The sequence below is a fragment of the Nothobranchius furzeri genome, chromosome 5 (genome assembly GCF_043380555.1).
Source record: "Nothobranchius furzeri strain GRZ-AD chromosome 5, NfurGRZ-RIMD1, whole genome shotgun sequence".
Lineage (NCBI taxonomy): Eukaryota > Metazoa > Chordata > Actinopteri > Cyprinodontiformes > Nothobranchiidae > Nothobranchius > Nothobranchius furzeri.
The window spans coordinates 12,594,380-12,619,310 of record NC_091745.1 but is presented as its reverse complement, the minus strand read 5'-3'; the positions used below and the strand labels follow the sequence as shown (position 1 = coordinate 12,619,310).

Below are 24,931 nucleotides of genomic sequence, written 5' to 3'. Positions count from 1 at the left end.
GCACACGGGCAGTCCAAACAGCAACGCCATCCGTGAGGTTCCCAGCGCACAGCGCCCGCTACATCAACAGGACGACGAAGCCTCATCAGCGCAGCTCGATCATTAGTCACCAGAGAAGCCACGCCATTCATAAAAAGCATCAGAGACAACAAAAATACATAAAAGCCAATAAAACGCAAGGTTTCATTGCGTGAAGAGGACAAGCAGCGCCATCTGAACAAACACACTAATTGTGCTGCAAGTCTTCTTTTTTTCTTTAAAAATAGAAACATTTTTGTCTAAATTAACACAGGCCATTTAAAGTAGATGTTATTCCTTTATTCTCAGATAATGTAGCCTGTAGCACTCATTATAACTTAGAAAATTTATGGCCAATCCACGTGATCGGTATCGGTGATCAGCACTCTTGGAAATCAGTATCAGTGATCGGCAGCAAAAAACCTGATCGGACCATCCCTACTCCGCAGGAAATTTAAAAATGAGGATGCTTCATAAATAACTGAGGCAAGGAACATAGCAGGAAAAGCAATCATAAGCATAAGAATATAGGTGATTGGTACATATCTATGTGGTTGAAACTGTTAATAGGTGTTCAGCGGTCTAACAGCAGAGGGGAAGAAGCTGTTTTTGTGGTGTGAGGTACTTATCGGTAAGGACCTGAACCTCCTCCTTGAGGGTTGTAACATGATGTAAGTAGTAATAAATGATCAATAAGATGTGATATTCCACATAAATATGAATTATCAATATTACTGATCTTTTGAAATTTGATCTAAGATGAAACCAGGTCTTTTTGGTAGTTCAGGGAAATCACACCTGCGTAATACTTTGAGACAGAGGCAACAATATAGTTTATAAAAATCCATTTAATACTATATTTCTACTACTAATGATGACATGGAACAAATTATGATGAATGATTGTTGAAACAAGATAACTGAGACAGTGAATGAGATGATGGGATGTAAGCTTAGATGTTATGTAGCAAAACCTTATTAAGTGTCTTAGAAACTTGTGATGTCTGGGTTGTAAAATCAGTCTGACTGTACGGTTGAACAAACTATCAATAATTAAAAAAAACCATCCACGCCAGTTAGGCAGAGACTACGAACCCTTGTGGTGAAGGTTCCCGGTACGATCCAGGGGGTCAGCGACGTCGGTACGGACATACTGCCGGTGGAGTTGGACTTCTGGTATTGGAGCACGTAGCTCTACCCCAGATATGGCCCGTGTGGTCTGAGAAACCTTCCAGGTGACTGCAGGAAGCTGGCCTAACTGTTCTGTTCTGATGCCGCTTGCAAAGATGGCTTTGACCTTGAGGTCAAAAAAGAGGATGGTTCCTTATGCTTTGCTTACCCAGTCAGCCGAAGCAGGTAGCTCACTAGAACTGGCTTGTTCAGGAAGTGAACTATCTTTTATTAACCATTGTTTATAGTGCTGGGTATTGTAAAATGCGTGTTTTCAGTTTGTCCCAGACTGAGGAGGGTAACGCTTCAGATGCTGATGCTATTTGCATGGATGCTAATGACTGTAAACAGAAAGGAAAGACGCTTCGAATGACATATTGACGCCTCAAAGCACCATGGGATTTGTAGTCTTTGCAGCAAAATGAGTCGATGGGCCACTCTGGTTCAAGGGGAAAAAAATTGATCTTAGGCCCAATGAATCGATTTTACAAAATTTATATGAAATGGATTGTTTTACAGAGTCGATATAGTCTGACTCACCTCAACGCATGGCTCTGGCTCTGGAACCAGTTTCCTTGAGGGGGGTTGGACTTTCTACCACTCTGGAGTTGCTCCCACTGAGAGGCGCCAAGCAGGGGTGGGCATACTAGTTGCCCCCCATCTTGGTGCCTGTACGTTGGGGTTTACCCCAGTGAATGAGAGGGTAGCCTCCCTCCGCCTACATGTGGGGGGACGGGTTCTGACTTTGGTCTGTGCTTATACACCAAACTACAGTTCAGACTACCCACCCTTTTTGGAGACCTTGGAGGGGGTGCTGGAAAGCGCTCCTTCCGATGACTCCCTCATTCTGCTGGGGGACTTTAACACTCACGTGGGCAATGACAGTGAGACCTGGAGAGGTGTGGTTGGGAGGAACCCCCCCCCCTGATCTGAATTTGAGTGGTGTTTTGTTATTGGACTTCTTTGCCAGTCATGGACTGTCCATAATGAACACCATGTTCAGACATAAAGGTGTCCATATGTGCTCTTGTCACCAGGATACCTTAGGACGCAGCTTGATGATCGACTTTGTTGTTGTTTCCTGCGGCCACATGTCTTGGACACTCGGGTGAAGAGAGGGGCGGAGCTGTCAACTGACCACTACCTGGTGGTGAGTTGGCTCAGATGGTGCGGGAGGATGCCGGTCAGACCAGGCAGGCCCAAATGTATCGCGAGGGTCTGCTGGGAATGTCTGGCAGAGTCTCCTGTCAGAAGGAGCTTCAATTCCCACCTCCGACAGAACTTCCAAAATGTTCCGGGGGAAGCAGGGGACATTGAGTCTGAATGGACCCTGTTCCGTGCCTCCATTGTTGAGGCGGCCGACCGGAGCTGTGGTCGCAGGATCGTCTGTGCCTGTCGTGGTGGCAACCCCTGAACCCGCTGGTGGACACCAGCGGTTAGGGATGCTGTCAAGCTGAAGAAAGAGTCCCATCAGGTCTTTTTGGCCTGTGGGACTCCAGAGGCAACTGATGGTACTGGCAGTCCAAGCGGAATGCTGCTCGGGTTGTCGCCAAGGCAAAAACCCGGGCATGGGAGGAGTTCGGTGAGACCATGGAGCAAGACTTCCGTACGGCTTCGAGGTGATTCTGGTCCACCATCTGGCACCTCAGGGGGGGGGAAAGCAGTGTGCTACCAACACTGTCTATAGTGGGGACGGTGTGCTGCTGACCTCTATTCAGGACGTTATGGATCGGTGGGCAGAATACTTCGAAGACCTCGTCAATCCCACTGACGCGTCTTCCAGTGAGGAAGCAGTCTGGGGACTTTGGGTTGGCCTCTCAAATCTCTGGTGCTGAGGTCACTGAGGTGGTTAAAAAGCTCCTCTGTGGCAAGGCTCGGGAGGTGGATGAGATCCGCCCGGAGTTCCTTAAGGCTCTGGATGTTGTGGGGCTGTGTTGGCTGATGCGGCTCTGCAATAACGTGTGGACATCGGGGGCAGTCCTACTGGACTGGCAGACCGAGGTGGTGGTCCCCTTATTTAAAAAAGGGACCACCACCTCAATCGATCAACACCAATACCAATCATCAACAATCAATTTAGACTTTGCAAAGTGGAGAGGAAAGATACACACCAGACAAGGTTGCAGTTCACTCTCATCAAACTGACGCCTTCCGAAAGCATTTATTAAGCACACACAAAGATTAACGCACACACATTTTGACATTCCTTAGACTCTCTGGTGGGACAGCTGTAAAGGGAGTCTAAACTTTCTCCAGGTGCACCCTAAATGTAACAAAGCTATTGCTAGACTTTCTCAAGGGAGATTTACTGATAAAGGTCGGTTCCAAGGCAAGGTCATCCTCCTCGTAAAACCTACTGGAGCCTGGTATCTATCAACAGGATGAACAGGATGAAGCTACGTTTAATAAGGCACCAGATGTTTAACAGTCAAAACATTAATATTAGTTCAATAATAATAATATCAGTTTTTATCTAACACCCGGTCTTGATGTCTCAGTAGTATCCAATCATCAACCTATTTCTATGCTGCTATTTCGTTCTAAGGTTCTGGAGAAAGTCGTTTTTAAGCGATTGTCAGACCATTTAAATAATAACAAATTTTAGAAAATTTTCAATCAGCTTTTAGAACAAAGCATAGTACTGAAACTGCACTTGTGAGAGTGTTCAATGATATTTACAAATATACTGATGTGGGTGACATTCTTTTTATTACTTCTAGATATGACCGCTGCTTTGATACTCTTGATCATGTTATACTTCTCAATCGACTGGAGAAGTTTGTTGGTCTCTCTGGTTCAGCGCTCTTCTGGATGAGTTCCTACCTGTCTGGCAGGTATTTTACTGTTAAGATTCGTAGCTTCTGCTCAAGTGATGCTCCCCTGAAATATGGGGTCCCACAGAGCTCTGTACTTGGTCCTCTGCTTTTCAATTTATATTTACTCCCTCTTAGGGCCATCTTTAGGAAATATGAGCTTGACTTTCATCTTTATGCTGATGATTGTCAGGTCTATGCTCCGGTTAAAGCTAAGGATTTAGCTCTGAGTTGTCTTTGTGAGGTTAATGATTGTGGATGGGTTGTAATTTTCTCCAGATTAGTGAGTCTAAGACTGAGTCGATTATGTTTGCACCAAGTGGTGCTCCTGTAGTTAATCGGTCTCATATGATGTAAAGGATGTTATGTCTAATTTGGGTGTTAAGATTGATATTCAGTTTAAATTTGATGTTCAAGTCAATAATGTGGTTCAAGTATGCTTTTTTCACCTAAAGAATCTTTATAAGTCCTTTTTGATGAGGAATCATTTTGAGGAGCTTATTCATGCATTTATAATGCATTTTGTTTAGACTACTGCGATAGTCTTTACCTGGGTGTTGATCATGGATGCATTGCTAGGCTGCAGCTAGTTCAAAATGCTGCAGCCCATCTTTAGACACGCACTGGTCGATTTGATCATATCACTCCAGTTGTTGCCTCTCTGCATTGGATCCCAGTTCAGTTCTGTGTTCAATTTAAGATTTTGGTTCTGGCCTACAAATGTTTAAATGGCCTTGCTCCTAGCTGTTTATCTGGAATTCTAGTGCCATATGCCCCATCTTGTGGATTAAGGTCAGCTGACCTAGTGAGCAGAACTAACTGTCATCACAAGCTGCTGATCTAGCAGCATGATGCTCATTATTATTTTATGGGTTACAGACGAGTGTTGATGCTCTGTGTTTTTATTTCTGCAGCGAGCCTTACAATCTCACGTCACTCCACCCACAGTTTCTTCTTATAACACGTATTACATTTACTAGGAATGTCCCGATCCAATCACATGCTCGGAAATTGGCCCCAATCACGTGTTTTCAGACTCGATCGGGACTCGGGCTTTACTTCCCGATCCGGGAAAAGATGTTCAAGATGGCGCCGGTGTACGTGGCAAGCCGTCTGTCTCCTGTCGGATATTTTATCTTTTTATTATTTTTGAGTGTTTTCGTGTGTAATATGACTTTGTTGCTGACTTATGACCGAGAGGCTCTTCTAGAACTTTGGTCAGCTGCTGGCCTGGTGAAACTGGGTGCTTGGACGGACTGGAGGAGTTCCGGTTTTTCGTACTCCTGCCAGTGCCGCTCGGCACCACCGCTTGTGCCTCGACGGCTCCTGGATCGGGCTAACTGGAGGAAGCGTCGTAGGGGTCGTGGAAGGCGTGGTGGACGGCGGGTGAGACTACGGTCCAAGCTGTCACGGTCACGTGGGGAGCTTGCTGAGCTGACGGGTATCAGCTGTCATCTTGTGGCGCCGTCACACCTGTTGGAGCCGGCCCCGTCCTGCCTCGTGCCGTTGGTGGGGTTTGAAGAGGAGACTGCGCACCCGCGCTTTCGTCCAGTGTCTCGGTGCCGATGGAGGGGAGTCAACCCAGCGAATCTCCACCCGGTGACCTGTACGGGGGTAGCATCCACATCCCTGGGTTTAAATAGCGCTGAGACGACTCCACATCCCACACGGCTAGGTCTGGTCAACGCCAGGTCGGTAATGAATAAAACTTTCATTTTGAAAGACTTCTTTGTTGCACAGGGGTTGGAACTCCTGTGCATATGTGAGAGCTGGCTGCCTATGGGAGATTTGAGTGCTTTACTGGAACTACTACCAGTGGGTTGTAGCTGTTTTAATGTCTCGAGGTCTTCTGGCAGAGGCGGTGGACTGGTTGTCGTGTATAAATCGCACTTCAACTGTAAACAGCTTATTCCATCGAATCCTCCTTCCAGCTTTGAAATGTGCCTGTTTGAACTTGGCCCACCTCCTCTGTTGCTCGTGGCGTTGATATATCGTCCTCCTAAATTTGATGTGGACTTTTTAAAGGACTTCTCTGACCTCCTGTCTGTAAACATGCTAAAATATGATCATGTTTTGATTCTTGGTGATTTTAATATTCATGTGTGTTGCCCTGATAAGCCATTGGCCAAAGACTTTTTACATCTGTTGGGCTCCCTTAATCTGTCACAGTGGGTCCTGGGACCTACTCATGCGCAGGGACACACCTTGGATTTAGTGATGTCTATTGGTCTCTCTGTTGCTGGTGTAGAGATACTGAGCCCGGTTTTTTCTGATCACTCGCCCATTTTATGTGATTTTAAGTTGCCCTGCGTGCCTGCTGTGGCTTCTTCTCATGTGAGATTTCGTCGTGTTTTAAATGCAGCAAAGATTACTGAGTTTGGTGAGCAGAAGGAAGTGAGCTACACACAATGTCACTTAATGCAAAGGAGCTTACACTCCAATTTGACAGTATTTGTAAAAACATTTTGGATAGAATTGCACCTCTTAGGATTAGTAAGACGAGGCCTAGGCTAGAACCATGGCTCTCTGATGATGTTCGGGCCTGCAGGCAATCCTGTAGGAGGGCAGAAAGGAAATGGAAGAAAGACAGACTCCAAGTCTCTCGTGAGATATTCAGAGAATCTTTGTTTAGCTATCAGCAAACTCTTAAGGAAGCAAGGGTGAAGTTCTTTGCTGATATCGTGGAAAAAAATTCTCACGATCCACGCACTCTTTTTTCTGTTGTAAATTCGCTACTTGAGTTCTCTGATTCTAGCTCTTTGCCTCCCACAGTTGAAACTTGTAATGACTTTCTTCACTTTTTTGTTGATAAGGTTACAGCTATTTGAGCTGCCATTACAAACTCACCACCTGACTCCCTACTTCCAGAGCCGCCCCAGGCTACACTGGAAACATTTGAGACTGTATCATTATCAGACTTGGAAAAACTGGTCGCTCAGCTTAATTCATCTGGCTCTCCTTGTGATGTGCTGCCCCCTAGAATTTATAAAGAACTCTTTCCAGTGATAGGCCCTTTGCTGTTGGCAATCATAAATGGCAGTCTTACTTCTAGTTTGGTTCCGTCCTCGTTTAAGAAGGCTGTTATTCATCCTATGTTACAAAAAACGGGGCTGGATGTAACAACCTTAGCTAATTACAGGCCCATCTCAAAACTCCCTTTTCTTTCCAAACTGCTGGAGAAGGTTGTGTATTCACAATTGGTTGCTTTTTTCGACACAAATGATTTATGGGAAACCTTTCAGTCAGGGTTCAGGAAAGGTCACAGCACTGAATCTGCTCTTTTAATGGTTTTTAATTACACGTTTTTAGCCTGTGACATGGACAACGATGTTGTCCTGCTATTGCTGGACTTATCTGCAGCTTTCGATACAGTCGACCACGAAGTCCTTCTGGACCGACTACAGCATTGGGTGGGGATAACTGGGCAGACCCTCCAATGGCTTAGCTCTTATCTTCAAGACAGGACATTTAGTGTTCAGATGGGTGAGGTAACGTCACCCAGCGTGGAACTTCGTTGGGGTGTGCCACAGGGCTCTGTCCTTGGTCCTCTCCTATTTGCAGTGCATTTGCTTCCTCTTGGAGTCCTCCTTCGCCAGCATAATATGAAATTTAATTTTTTTGCTGATGACTGCCAGATCTATCTCCCTCTTCGACGTGGGGAGGATAGATCTGTTTCTCCTTTACTGGATTGTTTGAAGGACATAAAATGTTGGATGGCTTCTAATTTTTTGCACCTAAATGAGAGCAAAACGGAAGTCATAATACTTAGTCCTGGCAGAAGAAATGGCTCTGGTGCTGATATTGACCTTGGCCCATTGACACCCTATGAAAACAAAATGGTCAGTAATCTGGGGATTAAAATCGACTCATCACTTAATCTTGACGCTCATGTAAATACAGTGGTGAGGTCCTGTTTCTTTAACCTGAAAAGACTATCCAGGATCAGGCCTCTGCTGTCCAGAGCTCATCTGGAGTCTGTGTTGCATGCCTTTGTCCTGTCCCGGCTGGACTACTGCAACGCTCTGTATGCTGGTCTGGCCCAGTGCACGGTTGCACGGCTCCAGTTTGTGCAGAACTCTGTGGCTAGTTCCTGACAGGCACTAGATGTCGAGAGCACATTACCCCAGTGCTGGCTGCTTTGCACTGGCTCCCGGTAAAATATCGAGCTAAGTTTAAAATCTTAACTCTTGTTTATAAGGCCCTCCAGGGCAGTACCCCCTCGTACATTACTGCGCTTTTGAACAGGTATGCTCCATCTCGGTCTCTTCGCTCAGCCGAGCAGGAACTTCTGGTGGTCTCCCGGTCGAAATTTCGATCGAGGGGTTGTCATGCTTTTTCTATTTTGGCTCCAACTCTGTGGAACGAATTGCCACTGAGCATTAGGCAAGCACCATCCCTTCAAGTCTTTAAGTCTCGTTTAAAGACTCATTTTTATCTGATTGCGTTTTAGCTCTAGGGTCAATTGAATTGCCCTGACATTATGGTTTTAACTATTCTTCTTTTTAACCCAGATGCTTGATTTTATTTTGTCCAACATTTGTTTTTTACCGATTAGTCTTATTCCGTTATCTCTCTTTATCTGTAATAGTGTTTGCTAGATATTTTATGATTTTATGTTTTTATCCTGCTTTTATGCCCATGTACTGGGAATGTTTTTCCTTTAATGATGTTGTTCAGCACCTTGGGCTTCCGATAAGGTTGTAGAAGGTGCTATACAAATAAAATTTGATTGATTGATTGATTGGCGTCACAAAAAATATATAATTAACACACAGTCGTTCGTGTTCGTTCATTTTTATCTCTGGTAAATTCTGTCTGTATTTGAGCATGACGTGTGGACGAGCTCGCGCTGCAGTGCCCGTCACTGGCGCAGCCGGGCAGCTCTGCGCACACTCCGCTTTTTTTGCGGTCAATCAATCAATTTGATCTGCTAGTTAAAAAGTTACTTGTGAGGTGAAAAAGAAGGAAGTAGGCAGGAGTTTTTCTGGAGGACTGGGAGATGCAGGAAGATCAGAGTCAAACAGGACAGGAAGATAGGAAAATAAAAACCAAGAAAAGAAAGCAAAGTTCTTAAAAACAATAAATATAGACTAGGTACTACATGTTTGTACCTGTATAAAGCAATAATTTATCAGCATGTAGTATATATATAGTTGATACAATTCAGATCATCATCAAAATGCCGTCTCATGTCCAAGGACGTGTCATGTACCGGGGTGAGTACTCCTCTCATTGTTTCTATCTTTGAGCTGCTGTGTTTCAGGAGAGGGAGGCTCCAGCTGCAGCTCATTGACAATCAGCGGGTCCAGCTATACTAGGAGGAGGTGATCACTCCTCCACGCCTGATGATTGATTTTTTGAAATTTTGAGTCTCTGTGGATTTACCCTGCTTACCTGTTCCTAGGATTTTTTGGATCGTTGTGGGCCTTACCTTGACTCCTCAGGATCCTCCTTGGACTTCTGAGGCTCCTCTGGTTCTCCTGTGGCTCCTCTGTTACCTTTCCACAGTCCCACTGGTTTACTCACCTCCGCTGTATTACTCACTTGTGCTTCATAAATCTTCTGGATGCAGCACTCACCGTTCTCCTCTCCTCCCTGCCGGCCCGCTGTCCTGCTCTCCTCGCGCTCCCTCTCCTGGACACCCCCCTTCCTGGACACCCCCCTTCCTGCATTCACCCCGGCACTCCACCTACCCTTCCTAACTCCTCAGTTCCCAGCTCCACGTAAGTCTTAACTCTGCACCTAACTTGTTTTTTTTTCTTGCCTCCCTGTACTCACCTGCTCCTCTGCTCTCCCTTCCTCAGACGCTGCGGTTCCATTGCAATCCCACTGGGCCTTATCCAGTGCGTCCTCAGTTCTCGATTATTTAAATAAAAGAATACTTTATTTTTACCTGTTTGGTGCGCGAGTGGTGATTCTGCATGTCTTAAGTTAAACTCGTTCCCAAAACCATGTCAGAATCATCCGGCCAAGCCGCTAACCCCGCAGATTCACCTCTTGCCGATCTGCTCAACAGGTTGTCTCAGCAGGAGCAAGCCCTGCCTCTGCTTATGGAACAGCTTCAAGCCGCTAACGACCGTTTCCAGCAGTTGGAAGCCATGGTACGAGAGGTACAACTCAGACTGTCCCAACCGCCGCCCCAGGCCCCCGCTGCGGAGCCTCCGCCTGCAGCCCCCGTTTCTCCTGCAGTTCCAGGACCTGCAGCAGCAGCTCCCCCGGAAGTCTCCTACTTCCGTCCAGCCTCCTCACCACCAACGCCTACGTTCAGTGGTGAGTTTGAGGACTGTTACAGTTTTCTGCTGCAGTGTCGGCTCGCTTTCAAGCACTCACCAGGCGCTTTCCCTTCGGACTCAGTCAAGATCTCTTACGTAGTTCGATTACTTTGTGGGAGAACCCTAAGATGGGCCAAGGCGAAGAGCCACTGTACTACTTTTCTGTCGGACTCCTGGAGGACTTTTTGACTGATTTTAAATTAACTTTTGGCAGTACTGAGTCTGTTAAGGACATCAGAAAGAGACTGTGGAGTTTATCGCAGGGGTAGAGATCTGTTTCTGACTTGTCTGTGTAGTATAGAACCCTGGCAGCTCGGTCATCCTGGAATGAGAAAGCCCTCCTCGCTGCCTTCACTGAGTCACTCAACGAACGAGTCCAAAACCAGCTGGCGTTGTGCCCGGAACCCCAGTCTCTGGAGGAACTCATCCGCCTGGCCATTGCCATTGACAAATGTCAACATGAGCTGCGGTACCAGAACTCCAGTACCAGAACCATCCCCACACTGGACCGCCATCATGTGTCGGGTACTCGGCCCTCCGCGGAGCCCACCACCACGGAGGAACCCACGCAGTTGGGTAAAACCCACCTCACCTGGGAGGAGAGGTCACATCGGATCAGGTCAGGTCTGTGTATGTACTGTGGGGAGCCAGGACACTTTGCTAAAGCCTGTCCGGCTCTGTTAAAAGGCAGAGCCCACCAGTAAAGATGGGACTACTGGTGGGCAGTAACTCTTCTTCTGCGAGCTCCCGCTGTGTACTTCAGTGTGTTGCGTTTTTTAACTCCGAGCAGTTTCCCATAGAAGCGCTTGGTGACTCTGGTTGTGAGCAGTCCTTGCTGGACCCGGACTTGGTTAAGAGATGGAAGATCCCAACCATTCGGCTCCCTACTCCGCTCTTTGTGTCCTCTTTGGACGGTCGGAATCTGTCAACCATTACTCACCAGACCATCCCGTTGCAGTTACGAGTGTCAGGTAACCACGCGGAGGCTTTGGCTTTTTATGTGTTTCCCTCGCTTCAGTCACCTCTGGTCCTGGGACACTCCTGGCTCTCCCTCCATAACCCCCACGTGAACTGGGAGACTAACAGAGTTGAGGAATGGAGCTCCAGATGCTCACAGACCTGCCTCCGCTCAGCCTCACCCACTCTCCGCAGCCCCACCTCTCCTCCAGCGTAAAGGATAGACATGTTCTCTGTGCCACCGGTCTACCACGACCTCAGCCTGGTCTTCAGCAAGGATCGGGCGTCATCTCTCCCCCCACACAGGCCATTCGATTGCAGCATAGATCTACTGCCCGGGGCTCCGCTTCCCTCCAGCTGCCTTTACCACCTCTCTAAACCAGAGAGAGAGAGCATGGAGAGCTACATACAGGAGTCCCTTGCGGCCGGCCTCATCAGACCCTCCCCATCACCTCTAGGAGCGGGTTTTTTTCTTTTTTCCGAAGAAGGAAGGAACACTCAGACCCTGCATTGATTACAGGGGTCAGAATCAGATTACCGTTAAGAACAAATACCCGCTGCCCCTACTAACATCTACTTTTGAGCCCATTCAGGATGCCAGCATCTTCAGCCGCCTGGATCTCTGGAACGCTTACCATTTGGTGCGGATTCGTCAGGGAGACGAATGGAAGACCGCGTTTAAGACTCCCATTGGACATTTCGAGTACTTGGTGATGCCCTTTGGTTTAACTAATGCACCAGCTGTGTTCCAGTCCCTAGTGAACTCTGTTTTAGGAGACTTTCTAAATAGATTTGTAACAGTTCATTTAGATGATATATTGATTTTTTCTAACTCTTTAGAGCAACATGTAAGACACGTCAGGGTGGTGTTGCAGCTTCTCCTGGGGAACCGCTTATGTGTAAAGGCGGAGAAATGTGTGTTCCACATCCCCAAGGTAAAGTTCCTTGGATTCATCATCGAGAGCGGGAGGCTAAATGCAAACCCTGAGAAGGTCAGAACGGTCGCTGAGTGGCCCACTCCAAGTTCTCGAAAACAACTGCAAAGGTTCCTGGGCTTCTCCAACTTTTACAGGAGGTTTAATAAGGAACTACAGCCAGAACACCGCCCCGCTGATAAACCTGACCTCTGTTAATCACCCTTTTGTCTGGTCCCCAGAAGCCAAGGCTGCCTTCCAGACCTTAAAGAGGAAGTTCACTAACGCCCCTGTGCTCCACAGACTTGATCCGTAATGCCAGTTCACCCTCGAGGTGGACGCCTCCGACACCAGCGTGGGCGCAGTGCTCTCTCAGGTATCTCCCACGGATAATAAACTTCATCCCTGTGCCTTTTTCTCTCGTTGTTTAACTCCCGCAGAGAACAGAAATGACGTGGGTGATCGAGAGCTGCTGGCTGTAAAGCTCGCTATTGAGGAGTGGAGACACTGGCTGGAGGGGGCAGAAACACCTTTTGTCATCTGGACTGACCACAAGAATCTGGTTTACCTGAGAGAAGCTAAGAGGCTTAATCCACGACATTACAGGTGGTTTCTTTTCTTCTCGCATTTCAACTTCTAGATTTCTTACCGCCCTGGGTCTAAGAACACCAAACCAATTGCCCTCTCTAGGTTGTACGCTCCAGATCAGGAGGTTGAGGCCTCCACAATTCTCCCCCCAGCATGTGTGGTGGGAGGAGTCACGTGGGAGATTCAGGATCAGGTGCTGGAGGCTTTTAAGACTGACCCTGGTCCAGGAAAGGGCCTGCCTGGCCGGCTTTATGTGCCACAGGGCTTAAGGGGCAAAGTCATCCGTTGGGCACACACCGGCAGGTTTTCCCTGCACCCAGGTGCAGATCGCACTATTGCCCTGTTGAAACGAACTTTCTGGTGGCCTGCCATGTACAAGGACGTGAAGGACAGCATGCCACGTGTGTGCCCAACAGAAGGGGGACCATCAGCCTCCAGCAGGTTCATTAAACCCCCTTCCAGCTCCCTCACACCCCTGGTCACACATAGCCCTGGATTTCGTCTGCGGGTTACCTGATTCCCATGGTTTTTCCACCATCCTCACCATAGTGGACAGGTTTTCAAAGGCTTGCCACCTCATACGCCTAAAATCTCTCCCTTCTTCCTCTGTTACCGCTAAGCTCCTTGTTAAGGATGTGTTCAGGTTACACGGGATTCCAGAGGAGATTCTCTTGGACCGAGGACCCCAATTCAGTGTGGAAGGAATTCACAGAGGCTCTGGGAGCTAAGGTCTCCCTCACTTCCGGATATCACCCGCTGACGAATGGACAATGTGAGCGCATGAATCAAGAGCTTGGGGCCATGCTGTGCTGCGTCTGCTCCTCACACCCAGCCTCCTGGAGCTCCCACCTCGCCTGGGTGGAGTACGCCCACAACTGCCATGTTTCAACCGTTACAGGTCAGTCCCCATTTGAAGCCTCTCTAGGTTACCAGCCATCCCTGTTTCCCCAGCAGTCCTCGGCCCCATCTTCGATCCCTCAGTTTCTCCGGGGGGCTAGGCGGGTGTGGGTGTCCACCCGAGCCGCGCTGGACAGAATGGCTGACAGGAACAAGCAGCTGGCGGACCGCCGGCGACGTCCGGCCCCGCATTATGCTCCTGGTCAGGAAGTATGGCTCTCGTCTAAGGACATCCCGTTGAAGGCCACCTCCTGTAAGTTCACTCCCAGATTCATAGGTCCGTTTAAGATCCTGGAGGTTCCCACTCCCTCCACGGTTCGACTGGAGCTCCCACGCTCTTTCAAAGTTCACCCGGTTTTCCACTTGTCCCTGGTCAAGCCTGTTGGTTCCAGCCCCCTCTGTCTCGTGCCAGCTCCCCCGCCGCCTGCAAGATACTACAAGGGGGGCCTGGTTTACACCGTCCGCAGGATACTGGATTCTTGGACGTGCGACCGCGGCACCCAGTACCTAGTCGATTTGGAGGGGTACGGCCCGGAGGAACGTTCCTTGGTGCCCTGCTCCTTCATTGAGGATCCGTCCCTGATCCTGAACTACGAGGCTGCGTCTGCTGGGACGCCAGGTGGCGTCCGTTGGGGGGGTACTGTCATGTGCCGGGGTGAGTACTCCTCTCATTGTTTCCATCTTTGAGCTGCTGTGTTTCAGAAGAGAGAGGCTCCAGCTGCAGCTCATTGACAATCAGCGGGTCCAGCTATAAGAGGAGGAGGTGATCACTACTCGACGCCAGATGATTAACTACAACTTGGTAGTTCCAGCCCTTTGTGTCTCCTGGTTAATCTCTAGTGATTTTTGGAATTTTATTTATTTTATTTATTTATTTATTTATTTTACCGTGTTCTGTCTGGCTGTGAAGGAAACAGAACTGATGTCTGAATGCTGGTAACAAGCCTTACAGATTTACTCTCAGGTGGAGCATCAAAGCGTCTGCTTTTAATGTCACGCCTGATACTTAAAACTTTATTGTTACTGTTTTTGAATGCTTTGTAATTCCGACCAGACACAGAGTCAGAGGTGAAAGAGAAAGGAAAAGACAAAAGGTGGGGAGAGAGGGGGGAAGGAGGTGGGGGGGTTCCACAAAAATAAACAATAATGAACAAGAGTCTGCTTCTAGACCTGCAGAAAGAGACCAGAAATAAAGCAACAACAAAAAAAGGGACACAACAACAATACAACAAGATCAAGCTATCACTTCGTCAACTTGATGAAGAAATATATAGTCATTATTGTTTAACTGAACAGTCACACAATAATAAATCACAGTGCATTAAGTGCCCACCAGTCTTAAGACCTGTGTTGAACGTGCCCAAGCCCATACTTTTGAGAGCACCATGTAAGCACCTGTGTGTGTACACGCACTTGTTTATGTAAGGTTTATCTATAGGAGCGTCCAATAGAGAGTGTGAGGGACCACAGATCTGCCCCCCAAAGATGCGTAGGAGACGGGGGGAGCTCCAAGTCCCAGAGATCAAGGCGCTGCCCCAGAACACAGGAACCCCAAGGAGACTGCAACCAGAAAGGCCCCCGCCCCTCTCGAGAGGCACAGAGGATCGCCCCGGGGGGCCACAACCAGCAGCCGGCAGAGTCCCGGGAGATATCAGCGGCAAGCCCTCAGGCCCGCCCGCAGCCTCCTACCCCCTAGCCGGCCGAGCCCGGGACCCAGCGACCCGGGACCCAGGGGCGACCACCCCCACCGGGGACCCAGCAGAGCCCAGGGACCCAGACCCCACCAGGCTGCCACCGGGATTGATCAGGCAGACACCAAAAATCTTAAACCCCCTGACCCAGGAGCCACGAAAACTCAGGCAGACCAAGGCACCGCACCCCACACCCGGTGTGGCAGGGGGAGGGGAGACGAAGATCTATATCATCAAAAGAAGTCCCAGGAGAGGGGAGGAATCAAAGGCCCCACCTGATATATACAGTCAAACACAAACACAGTCACACACACCCTCCCTCATGCTTACACATGCACATACAACCAAAGACTTAAAAAAAATGCACGCCGGACATCCACTCATGCTCCCCATACACACCCTATTCACTCTGGTCCCGATACTGTTGCACATGGGGTACAGCCATCACCGGTTATTTTTGGAATTTTTAATTCTCTGTGGATTTACCCTGCTTACCTGTTCCTAGGATTTTTTGGTATCGTTGTGGACCTTACCTTGACTCCTCAGGATACTCCTTGGACTTCTGAGGCTCCTCTGGTTCTCCTGTGGCTCCTCTGTTACCTTTCCACAGTCCCGCTGGATTACTCACCTCCGCTGGATTACTCACCTGTGCTTCATAAATCTTCTGGACGCACTACTCACCGTTCCCCTCTCCTCCCTGCCGGCCCGCTCTCCTGCTCTCCTCGCGCTCCCTCTCCTGGACACCCCCCTTCCTGGATTCACCCCGGCACTCCACCTACCCTCCCTAACTCCTCAGCTCCCAGCTCCCCGTAAGTCTTAACTCTGCACCTAACTAGTTTTGACTTGCCTCCCTGTACTCACCTGCTCTTCTGCTCTCCCCTCCTCAGACGCTGCGGTTCCGTTGCAATCCCACTGGGCCTTATCCAGTGCGTCCTCAGTTCTCGATTATTTAAATAAAAGAATACTTTATTTTTACCTGTTTGGTGCGTGAGTGGTGAGTCTGCATGTCTTGGGTTGAACTCGTTCCCAAAACCATGTCAGGACGTATCCAAGCATTTTGGGGGCCGAGGCAAAATAGACCCCTGCCAGGTATTTTAAGTTGAAGTGCTATCTGTTTTTATATTAGACTTTTTATATTTGCAATAAAGTCCAAAAGTGAAGAATTTATGTTATTTATTACTTGATTGTTCAAGCTACCTCACAGAAGTGATCTGTTGTTAAAAATTAAAATAAAAAAGTAATTAAATAAAAAATAAGGAACATTCTGGAACTGTTTCTTCCTTTTCTTTTTTGTTTTTTATGTATCGAAAGTATTGGATCGGGACTCGGTATCAGCAGATTCTCAAAATCAAATGACTCGGACTTGAGGGCAAAAAAACCTGATCGGGACATCTCTAACATTTACTGTTTTGACGCATTTTAACAAGCTTCCTCCTCTCCGTGATTTTGTTGTACGATACAAACTTTACAGTACTCTCACGGAGTAAAGGTTTGGCAGATATGTTTGTTTACATTTTTGCCGCTGCACGCCTTCAGTGTTAGGGAAAGGAAGGGAGGGGCCGACGTGATGCTGCTGTCAGGGTATCTCTATGCTCCACAGTAGCAGCGACGGACGGCTGGTTTGACCGGCTCTGAGAGGCTGATAGGTAATTTTAATCTATGTTCTCTAAGTTAATTTAGCATTATTCACTATTATGTTGCGTATTTTAATTTATACTATTGTTCTTATAATACCTTAAACTTATATTACCTTAAAGGAAGTCAGAACACCCACACAGAGGGATTAGATTCTTAATTTAGTAAATTGTAACAAACCTTAAACAGACAACAAGCTCTGCAAAGTGTAAACTCTGCAGAGGGTGAGAGAATCAGACCATACAACAAGGAAGCCATTTTCCTCTCACAAAGGAGCCCGAGCTCATGGAGGGGGTTTTATTGAATCCAAAATGTTCACACCCACAAATTCCACAATCACAAGAGAAGTTTCTAGATTTGAGCTAATTTTCCTACCTGACCAGTTTGCTTTTAACTAATGGAAAACACTCTGGTCTTAGAATGCACAGGACAAAGGAAAACTTCAGATACTGGATCAAAATGCCTAAAGCAGAAAGGAGTTTCCTAAAACACCCAAACGTAAAAACAAGTAAGGTCAGGTTTTTCCCCAACACATTTAACAAAAGATTTCACAACAAAGATGAATAAATAAAAATACCTAACATTCCCTCCTGATATTCATTTTTGTTGTTATAACAAATCAGAGTAAGATGTCACTAACCCAATAATCAATGAGCATGAATTATGAATCAAGACGATGATGTTAGCTTAACAATAACCCAAACACCAAAATCTACTTTATCCTGTGTGCCTAGCTTTATTAAGATAACCATAACAGATGCAAGAAACTTGAACACGAGTTGATATGAATTATTAGATACCAGCAAACTACGTCGATTCGTGGAATTGCTAGAGGGGGAAAGTTGATGTTAAAACAATGTTTTCCATAGAATGGTGTTGCCCTTTCGTCGATATGAGACAGACGAGTCATCACAGACCCAGACTCTCCTTCTTCAGCTCAAATGTCCTCGTAAGGACGCCCATCTTCACGCAACGTGAAGTGGGGGCAGGGAGCCAACCTGCGATGTGACAGGAGAGAGAGAGAGACATTCTGAGAGATGGTGAGGGGATGTCTTTTGGACAGGGAACCATGAAACCAGACGGGAGATTTGGGGTACTGGATACGTCGTTGGAGGCAGGTCACAGCGTCGTGTGGACGGACCCAGGAGGGGTCTCAAACACCAGATGTTGATTCCGTTGTCCCTCCCAACTGCTGCTATTTCCTCTCGTTCCATCAGATGCTGAGGGGCAGTTTCAGAGCAAAGTGCGATCCCCCATCATCAGCAGCGAATGCTGAGGGGCAGTTTCAGCATGGTGGATTGGTCCTGCAAGCTGAAGGCAGATCGTTTACTTATCTGCCGTCCTGGCGAGCCTGCATGCATTCCATCTGATGATGATCAGTTGTAGTGGCCTCTCAGCAGTATGCAGCAGTGGGAGGGATGAGAAGAGTGACCTTGATGCCTCATTTGTGGTGGTATCACATGCAACAGGACCCCAAACTCCTTGGTTCCATGGCCTGCAGTGAGAAAGTGCAAAAGAGTCATTGTGGCTTTTTGACATCTTCAACAACAACCATTCAGCTTTTTGTCCAGTCCAGTTTGAATTTAATGGGGCTCAAAGTTCACCTGAAATTTACCAACAAAGTCCATTCGGGTATCATCTTTAAGCTGGAATCAACTCATATAATCATCAGCAAAGTACTTTCATCAATTCATGTTCCATGCTGCATTAAACAACCCACACTATTAGTTTATGTAACCCAATAAGTGATTGATAAGACTCATTTAACAAGAAGTTTTTAGGTTTATGAAAAAGCCAAACACCTTTCTGTAAAAACAGTAAGTCAAACCATTATGGCCAGATATCTCACCTTGGCAAAGATTCTGCTTATGACAAGAATCCAAGAAACAAACACAAAGTCTCACATCAGGCTGTTATTACTTGTTTACGGATCAGGCAACTTAAAGGCAAAATAAAACATTTAAACAACAGTCATAGTAAAAGAAAAGATGTAAATATATCAATCCAGGAGTTAGAAAATCAAATTGAATAAACTCAAACAACAGTATCTAATTATAAACATAAAATCATTAGATTTAAAAAGACTGTCTCAGCAAAAGAAAATAACAGAGCTTTAACACTTAAGCCTAAGAAATACCACTGCATTTTGCTTCAGGGTGAGTCAAAGGCCAAAATAATAAAGAATAAACCTAACTACTCACTGTTGAGGGTCTGACCTCATGAGGAAATTACTATGCAGTGATTTTCTCCAAAATGACTGTGCTTAAATTGCTCTGAAAAGCAAATAATCACATCAGCGCCAAGAAACTTCATTTCCCATGATGCTTTGCACACGGAAGCATTGGGATGATGTCACCGCCTAGTACCAGAAACACGTTCTGCGCATGTGCGGGAAGCCGTGGAGCTTTTCCCGCAAACTAAGACCATAAATCTTCAGCAGAGACAAAGAAACCTTGTTCTTTTGCCCAGGATACCTGGCGGTAAGGACACGCTTGTCAACGCTCCGACAACTTGAGCACGCGGAAGCTCTAAGTGCCAAGTTGAGCCACGCAACCGCTGGAAACTACACTCAACTCCATCGGGACCTGACTGGGAACGAGCGGAGCTCCATTCAGCTCTCAGAGACGCTCCGTGGAGAAACACTCGTGGAGCCAAACAACGGAGAAAGCATTAAACAGACGGATGACGCTGAAAACTGCGGAGAAAACGGAGAACCGTCAAATCATAACAGCGGGGACGCCTTGCTGCTTTGGTGATCAGAAAACTCTTTTTTTTCTCTCTCCTTTTCTTCTCCCGTTTCCTCTATAGTCCAGAATAAGCAATAAAACCGCGCTATTGCTTAAAAAGTAGCTTCGTGTTTTCCTCTTTCGCTCCCAATTCGTCCTTCGGGTCATTTTGAAAGAATAAACTGTTTATTGATCATCGCTAATATCTTTAGTCGTCAGCTCTGGCCAGGCTGCCGACTCCCTTTTAGATTAAATAATTTACAAGTGACCCTTTTGTTGTTGGTTAACTTTTGAAGTGTTTGAGTTAAGTTTTACTGTGATTCTAAGCCACTAAGTGTTCGGGAAAGTAGAAAACTTTACACATCCAGGTCTCCTGTTGAATGCGAGGGGAGGGGCAGAGCCCCACACACACTCACAGCTCACTTTTCCCCACCTACTCTGGGGAAACAAAGACCCATTCATCTCTCTCACACACACACACACACACACACTCACTCACACACACCACACAAACACCTTGAACATTATTTTGAATATACATCCTTTTATTATATCACATGGTTATTATTCATTTATGCCACTGTTTATTCATTTGACAAATTGTTAATTAAACGTTATAAAATTCAGATTTTCGTCTCCAGTAGCTTTGTTGTGTCGAAGAGAAGTCTCTGCTCCAAGGATTCTACGAACTTCAAGAAAGACTGATAAGAGTTTTGGATTCAATTTTTCCCCGGTAAAAGGGGAATGGTGCCCCGTATATCTAAGAATATCTTAATTAATTAATAAATCAGTAAATATTCCCATATCTACAGAATTTATTGAAGAATCCAAAAGTAAGTTGAAGCTTACTAATTGTTCGCTCCTAATAACCCCAACATTTATTGGTGCAGCCCGCGTGAGGCTTGGATACACAGAGATTTCTATCCGGCACAAACAAACAAATAAATCCAAAGAGCTTGAATTAAAAATAATCCGTTGTTCAGCCTTGAACCAGCAACAGAGTGGTGCTGATTTCGCTGAGCAGGAAGCTGCATCGAACTCTCACCAGTAACTCAGTGCTTCTTTAAAGGTGCAACGTGTAAATTAATTCTGGTTAACCTTTTAGGTTAAAGTTCAGCTTTTCCTTAAAGGTGCAACGTGTAATTAATTCTGGCTAACCTTTTAGGTTAAAATTCAGTTTTTCCTTAAAGGTGCAACGTGTAATTAATTCTGGCTAACCTTTTAGGTTAAAATTCAGTTCCTCATTAAAGGTGCAGCGTGTAAGTAATTCTGACTAACCCTTTTAGGCTAAAATTAACTGCTAATTTAGCGACTTTAACTCACAGTGGCTATTATAACTAACTGAAACCTTCACTCAAAGACTGATAACACCCTGTTTGCTAATATTCTGAAGGAATAACTAGCATATTTAACACTGCAAGTGTTGTAAGACGTTGCTACGGCAACGCACCAGCTTTTGCTAAAATACTGAAAGGAATAGTATTTTAAGCGTCAGTCACGGCATTCCGTGCAATCTTAAAACGCTAAAACCTGTGCGCACAAAGGTTAATTTAGTGTTTTTCTGCTACAAAGCTAGCAGTTTGCTGCCAAAAGGTGCAGCTTTGAGCTATCTGCAGAAGCTCTACTAGGCTATTTTTGGTTCGGTTGTTAAATGGAGGGACAGAGTAGTGAACTGACCAACTCCCAGCAACCAGATGGCGCTGCGGCCCACGACTATGAACCTGGCCTACTTTCTGGACAAATATTGTCCAAACTGGTCGCGGTTGCTCGAGAACCCGACTACCCTTCTAGGGATTTCACTGAAGAACAGCGTAGCGTCGAGCTAGAAGCTGTAATTGATCAAATAGAAAACCCGGATGGTACAAAACCAATCCAGGTTCACTTAGCTAAGTTAGCCTTGATCCTCTATCAGAGAGGACTCCAACATGATCGAGAGATCATGAACCTCCAGAGTATGCTAGCTGAAAAACAGCAAAATGGAAGGCAGAAGGTTGATGAGGAGGAAGACAGCACCGATTCTGGGGAAGATGGGGAGAAGACCCCGCCCCCCTCTGCTGATGACAACAGACAGTGGGAAGGGGGGAAACACCATGACTCTCTGGACGGACGCACGCCGCAGGGGAGAGATGAAGCTCATCTGTTCCAACCTTCGGCCCCGTTCCCTACACACACTATAGGGCATTCAGGACCACCTAGGGGCCGAGAGCAGTTCGCCCTCGAACCCCAGGTTGGACCACCACCCTCATCTTCACGGCCTTCTCAATCAGTGAGAAGTCGACCAGCTGAGCGGCACCTCTATTTAGACCGCTCCCCCAGTCCACGAAGGGTGCAAGGTGCCGATTGGGGTTATGCACCCCAAGCTGCACCTCAACCATCTACCCGTCCTAGCTACTCCGGTATACGGCATGCCGATAACCAGCTGCATGACAGAGCACACTACGCAGACGTGCCCCGGGAGGAGGACCTCCCAAGACACCCATGTGACGTGCCAGCAGCCCGCCACAACATCCCGGACCCCGATTTGGGCCCCAGGAGTCAACATTGGGAGCCCAGAGCACACCAGCGATATCCAGCGCCCTCTGAGACAGACCGTGGGTCAGAGTCAGAGGATGACGCGCCGTACCGTGAGTCAGGGCTCCGTGTACGTCAAATTGAATCGCTAGCTAAAGACATAGAACGCTTTGATCCTAACACCAATGAATCCAACGTTGACGATTATCTCAGGGAGATAGAACGTTGTCTGCTTGATCTTCCAGCACCTTCTTCAAGGGAAAAGCTCAAGCTAATTTGGAAAACCACATCTAGAACGGTGCATGGTTTCATGGAAACTCTACCACCTGACATTCGAGATCGGTACTCCTCGCTCTGCCGAGCGTTGAAAGATGAATACGCCACGTATGCAGACTCTGTGTCAGCTACAATGGGGGCCTTCTCCATCAAACACGGGAGGAACGAACCCCCCAGAGAGTATTATCGCCGACTCAAAAGTGCTTACTTCCAAGGTCGAAACGGCCCTGGGCTCGAGGAAGACCCTGCCTTCAGATCCCTGTTCATTCACAACCTGCACGAGTGTGTTCGCTCCGAAGTCTCAATGTATTGTCGGATGAAAAAACTGACAACTCAGGAGGTTAGGAGATACGCCCAACAGGCTTGGGAAGCCGTCGGAAAGCCCCAAAAGCCTGACGCACATCACCGCGTTATGCACCTAGCTCCCGACGCCGAGCCGCGTTTGGAGCTCGAAGGCACAGAAGCTCCACCCACTAAGCCAAAATCTGCTAAACCTAGACCTGTTAAACCGCGAGAGCAGTCCCAATCTCCTCAACAGGGGAAGGGGGGTGCTGATTGGCCGCCTAGGTCTGGACAATCAGACAGGAAGTGGCCCAACCAAAACCAACGGCAGGCAGGTCGGAACAGTGGAAGGTTTAAGGAGCGCCGCCCACAGGTAGGTCCCGAACACGAGTCCGCAGGTGAGTACTTGACCAAAGCCGACGTCCAGGAGATGTTTCAGCAGTTTCTAGCTAAACAGGAGGAACAGCTGAGATCTGCAGAAGAAACCCTTGCACCAAAGTCGTCTTCTAAGAAGCCAGACCCAGAGCCAACGTCCGCATGACTAGGCGTGGCTCAACCCCCCAGCGTGGCCAGGACCTACCTGATCAGCTGGGGGAACACTACTGGTAGATCACAGGAGTCTCCTGAAATCTACCCCCCAGAGAAACCTGATGCTAAATTTCTGAAGTTCCTTGGTGACTTAACAAACCATGATCATGCTCGCCGTTTGTACTGTAGCACCAACGTAGGTGGGTGCATACAGGTTGATGCTCTGCTGGATACCGGCTCAGAAATCACCCTGATGTGCTCCACATTGTTCCATCGCGTGTCTGACACCATGCGGTCGCTCGGGAAACCAGTCCAGGTTGAACCCTGTGACCTGAAAATCACCAGCTACACCCAGACCCGGGAGTGTATCACTCACCGGGCGTGGCTGGACATCACCTTCCAAGACATGACTCTGGTTCACCCGTTTTATGTCTGCCAGCTAGACACTGAACCACTTCTCATTGGTCAGGACCTGCTTGAACGTCTAGCTCCCCTCATCGACTGCCAGAGGGGTCAACTGTGGGCCCAGGTGGAAACACCTAAGCCCTGGAACCCGGATAGCAGCCGACCATCCTCCATTCTTGAAGTCAGCCTAAGTGAGCCGCAAAACCCTTGTTCCAAGGTCATGCCCCTCCCTACGGCTCCCACAGACGATGTCCGCCTGCAAAGGCATGAAACCGCTCCTGGAACTCCGTTCCGCACACATTCATCTTTTCTCTGCTCGCTGAAGAACGTCAGCCTGCAGCCATATGCACCACACATAGTTGGTGGTCTTACCATCAACTGTACCCATATCTCAGATGCTCGCCTTGCTCTTTGGTCAGAGAAGTCAGCCATCAGCCAGCAGACGTTTGAACACCTGCGTCAGAAGGACCCCCTTCTGGTCAGTGTGACACGTAGCCATCGGCTCTTGTCACCTACTTGGCCGCAGAGGCTCCTGAAAGCGCCAGAGGTCTGCTCTCTGACTATCCAACTTGGAGCAAGACAGCTCACACATACATTCAGCATCATACCACAGCTTGATCCACCTGCACTCATCGGAGCAGATCTGCTGGTTCGACTCGGTGCCCAGCTGGACACTTGCAATCAAGTCCTTTGGGCCCGAGCCACACCATCCTCTGAGCCTCGCTCAGAAGGCCGTGAACACTTGCTGTCCGGTCAGACCATTCCACAGGCCTGCCGTGCAGTGGTTGAGGCCAGCACGGTTCTGCCCCCACTGGTCAAAGGAGTGCCTGTTCGTCTGACTCTGATGAAGCATCAGAAGCTGCCAGGCACACAGGCCTTCTTCCAGCCATCACCACACTTCTTGGAGCTCAACTTAGCCGTCTGTGGCACGCCACTCTTGGAGCTGAACAATCGTTCTACCTACTTGTTGGTCGAAAATCCGACCCAGAGTCCTATCCACCTGCCGGCAGGAAAGCCCTTGGGCATGCTGATAGATAGCTCACTCCATGACTTCGAACTTTCAGTCCCCGTGATCGGACAACTTCCGTTGTTCTTGAATGACAGACAGGTTGGTGCAGACACATTCAGTACTTTCCCTTCACAAATGATTACCATCAAGCGGCATGAAGCCCTTCCTGAGGAACCCATTTGCAGTGCAACCTTAGATACTGACGGCGGTCAGTGTCTAACGGTTTTTGCAATAAATACT

The 24,931-nt window shown here is 47.6% G+C and overlaps 2 protein-coding genes across 3 annotated transcripts in view; one reads left to right on the top strand and one right to left on the bottom strand.

Moving 5' to 3' along the window:
• LOC139069967 (uncharacterized) overlaps nt 1-20,943 on the bottom strand; it is a 474,557-nt gene extending 453,614 nt beyond the window's left edge. The window contains exon 1 of the mRNA XM_070551439.1: nt 20,878-20,943. The gene's annotated coding sequence lies outside the window, so the exon portion shown is untranslated. The remainder of the gene's footprint in view (nt 1-20,877) is intronic.
• LOC129160818 (zinc finger protein 585A-like) overlaps nt 1-24,931 on the top strand; it is a 91,354-nt gene that overhangs the window by 42,046 nt on the left and 24,377 nt on the right. Inside the window, exons 2-5 of one of the 2 annotated variants that reach the window (XM_070551436.1) lie at nt 9,264-9,324; nt 9,405-10,270; nt 12,584-12,749; nt 12,834-13,248. The exons of the other annotated variant lie outside the window; for it this stretch is intronic. Of the exons in view, the coding sequence (XP_070407537.1) occupies nt 9,952-10,270; nt 12,584-12,749; nt 12,834-13,248 (900 nt within the window). The 5' untranslated portion in view covers nt 9,264-9,324; nt 9,405-9,951. Of the gene's footprint in view, nt 1-9,263; nt 9,325-9,404; nt 10,271-12,583; nt 12,750-12,833; nt 13,249-24,931 lie in introns of those variants that run through there. 2 annotated transcript variants of the gene reach the window in all.